Source organism: Helianthus annuus, chromosome 14 (genome assembly GCF_002127325.2).
Source record: "Helianthus annuus cultivar XRQ/B chromosome 14, HanXRQr2.0-SUNRISE, whole genome shotgun sequence".
Lineage (NCBI taxonomy): Eukaryota > Viridiplantae > Streptophyta > Magnoliopsida > Asterales > Asteraceae > Helianthus > Helianthus annuus.
Window position 1 is genome coordinate 41,353,031 of NC_035446.2, and position 2,787 is coordinate 41,355,817.

The 2,787-nt window shown below is 38.7% G+C and overlaps 1 protein-coding gene across 1 annotated transcript; it reads left to right on the forward strand.

The window, feature by feature from the left end:
• Positions 1-471: 471 nt before the first annotated feature.
• LOC110907196 lies at positions 472-1,699 on the forward strand. The gene is made up of 3 exons (XM_022152212.1): positions 472-728; positions 883-1,085; positions 1,362-1,699. Exons 1-3 carry the CDS (start codon positions 472-474, stop codon positions 1,697-1,699), a joined length of 798 nt encoding a protein of 265 aa, XP_022007904.1.
• The last annotated feature ends 1,088 nt before the right edge of the window (positions 1,700-2,787 follow it).

Sequence of the window (2,787 nt, forward strand, 5' to 3'; positions counted from 1 at the left end):
GAAGTTCTGACACTTGTATTACAACAAGCTTCATTGCACACGTCATTTAAGTTTCATGCTCGTTGTCCTAAACATAAGATAATAAGTGTTTCGTTTGCTGATGATTTGTTTTTATTCTCTGATGGTGATACTGCTTCGGTTAAGCATTTAAAAGAGGCCCTTGAGAAGTTTACTCTAGTTTCGGGTCTGGTTCCTAGCATGGCTAAAAGTACCGTATTCTTCAGCAACGTTCCTCGCGCGATAAAAAATCAGATTATGAACCTTATGCCCTTTCAAGAGGGATCTTTTCCGGTTCGCTATCTTGGGGTCCCGTTGATTTCTACTAGATTGGCGGCCAAAGACTGCAAAATCCTTTTGGAGCACATGGAGAGACGAATAGATAATTGGTTGTCAAAAACCCTGTCGTTTGCAGGTCGACTCTAGCTTATCAACTCTGTTCTTTTGGTTTTATACTCCTACTGGGCTTCGGTTATGATGCTCCCATCTAGTGTTATAAAGGATTTGGAGAAAAGGCTTCGCAGGTTCTTGTGGAATGGTGGTACTCAAGGTCCGGTTCGTACTAAAGTAGCTTGGAAGGATGTTTGTATGCCTAAAGAGGAGGGTGGTTTAGGTATTCGGAGTATAATGGATGTGAACAAGACTCTCTTACCATCCCATATCTGGAGCTTAATTACTAACCGTCAGTCTCTCTCTCTGGGTCCAATGGATCCACTCATACAAGTTGAAAGGTAAAAGTTTCTGGGAAGTGCAATGTCGAGGTAGTGTTAGTTGGGGATGGAGGAAGCTTTTATCCATATGTTCTAGTGTTCGTTCTTTTGTCTGGAGTTCTATTCGAAGTGGCCGACAAACTAATGTATGGAGTGACAATTGGTGTACATGCAGTCCTCTTCGCTCGTTTATCACCCCTAGAGTTTTTGCTAATGCTGGATTTTCTTTAAATAACACGGTGGCTGATATTGTTGCTGAAGATGGTCAATGGTTATGGCCCCAGGCGTGGTATAATTTATATCAGGTTCTCATAAATATCGATCCTCCTCAGATTATTTCTAATATGAATGATCGGTTTTCATGGAAAGACTTGGAAGGTAATCTTAACGTGTTTGGATCCTGGGAGGTTTGGAACAGCTTGCGGAATAGACATGATAAGGTGCAATAGATTAATTCAGTTTGGTTCAGTCAATGTATTCCTCGTCATTCTTTCCATTTGTGGTTGGTTATCAACAATAAATTAAAAACACAAGATCGGATGGCCATCTGGAAAGCAGGTAGTGCTACTAATCTACGGCTCATGTGTTGTCCATTATGCGGGTTTGATCATGATTCTAGGGATGACCTTTTTTTCTAATGTTCCTATGCTTCAGAGGTTTGGATATTGGTTAGGAAAATGGTTGACATGGGGAGTGTTACGGATACATGGGTTTCAATTTTGCAGTGGATGGAGCTAAATGCGAATTCTAAAACTATGGACCATATTATTTGCATCATCCTGGTGGCGCCTTCCACTTATTTTATTTGGCAAGAAAGGAACTCTCGTTTATTCTCTCAAGCTCAGCGGAGTGCTAGTGTGCTTGCTAAGGTTATCATTGATACTGTGAGGCTCAGAATTATGCGGTTCAAGTTCGGTAAAGACCCGAAGCAAAAGAAGATATTGGATCGATGGTTGATATCGGAAAACAACATGAATTTTGAACCTGGCTAAAGCGGGTCGAGTTGTTGAAGACGTGTTTATGTTTGGGCTTTGTTCTGTCTCGTAGTTTTGTTTGTTTTGGTTATTACTTTATGTCGGGTTGTTTCTATTGTTGTCCTAGTCTTCGTATGCCAAGTCTAGTAGTGTGTATTGATGTCACGATACACCCTGTTTTTCTTGGTTGATTGATATAAAATTTCACCGGGGTAACCCTTTACCCAAAAAAAAAAAAATTAGAACTCCCCCTGACAACAAACTATTTTCCCATTATGATTTCAAAACACTTAAGTTTGTTTTAATCAAAATGGTTTTTCTAGAAAATAAGTTTTGTTAAAACCACTTGTAGGTTCGGGATAATCATCACATTGTTTTACCAATCATTTTATGAAATGAACCCCTTTTTCAATCATTTGTAGTAAATCAAGTACAAGTTAATGTCCTTGATTAACCACTTGAAGGTCAAACAAATTACCATTTGTAGGTATGCACAATCAAATCTGATATAAAGAAAGATGCCGATACATGCTCCACTCTTACCAACCTGGGAGCTCCGGCAAGTTAGGTTTTTCAAGTAAAAAACACAGACACCCAAGCCTGACCAGCCTTGGGTGTAACCAACTCATCTGCAGTTGGAGTGTAAGGTGCCTTCTTAGATTTATAAAAATCTTTAGCCCCTTTAACCTTCCCCTCGATCATCTTCCCAAAAATCTTCTTCACATTTCCATTAAAAGCTTTTTCAACATCAAATTCATTCTTTTCAGAATAAAATTGATTCGAAATTTCCACTTTACCAATCTTTTGTTTAAAATTTTCAGTTCTCAATGGTGGAAAGTTCTCATCATCCATTTGCGGAACAGAGTTTTCAGCATTTTTAACAACATGTGGCTCCTCTGATTTTGTGGAATCAGATTCATCGCCAAGTTTTACATTTGATTTCTTAACAACCCATGTGTGGTTGTCAAGATTTCCCCTTCGTTTGTAAAATATTTTCGAACACTCACCAACTTCATATGTTGAATTTTTAAATACTTTAAACCTTTCAGTTGGTGGTTCGGTTTTATCAACAACTATTTCTTTGAGTTTTTCTGAGACTCCCTGTT

Bases quoted from the DNA above. Each gene is read 5' to 3' on its own strand.
- LOC110907196 (XM_022152212.1), top strand. From the start codon at position 472: ATGATGCTCCCATCTAGTGTTATAAAGGATTTGGAGAAAAGGCTTCGC. The intron at 729-882 runs GTAAAAGTTTCT...GTGTACATGCAG, and splicing joins CCACTCATACAAGTTGAAAG to TCCTCTTCGCTCGTTTATCA. The intron at 1,086-1,361 runs GTAATCTTAACG...CCTATGCTTCAG, and splicing joins TTCATGGAAAGACTTGGAAG to AGGTTTGGATATTGGTTAGG.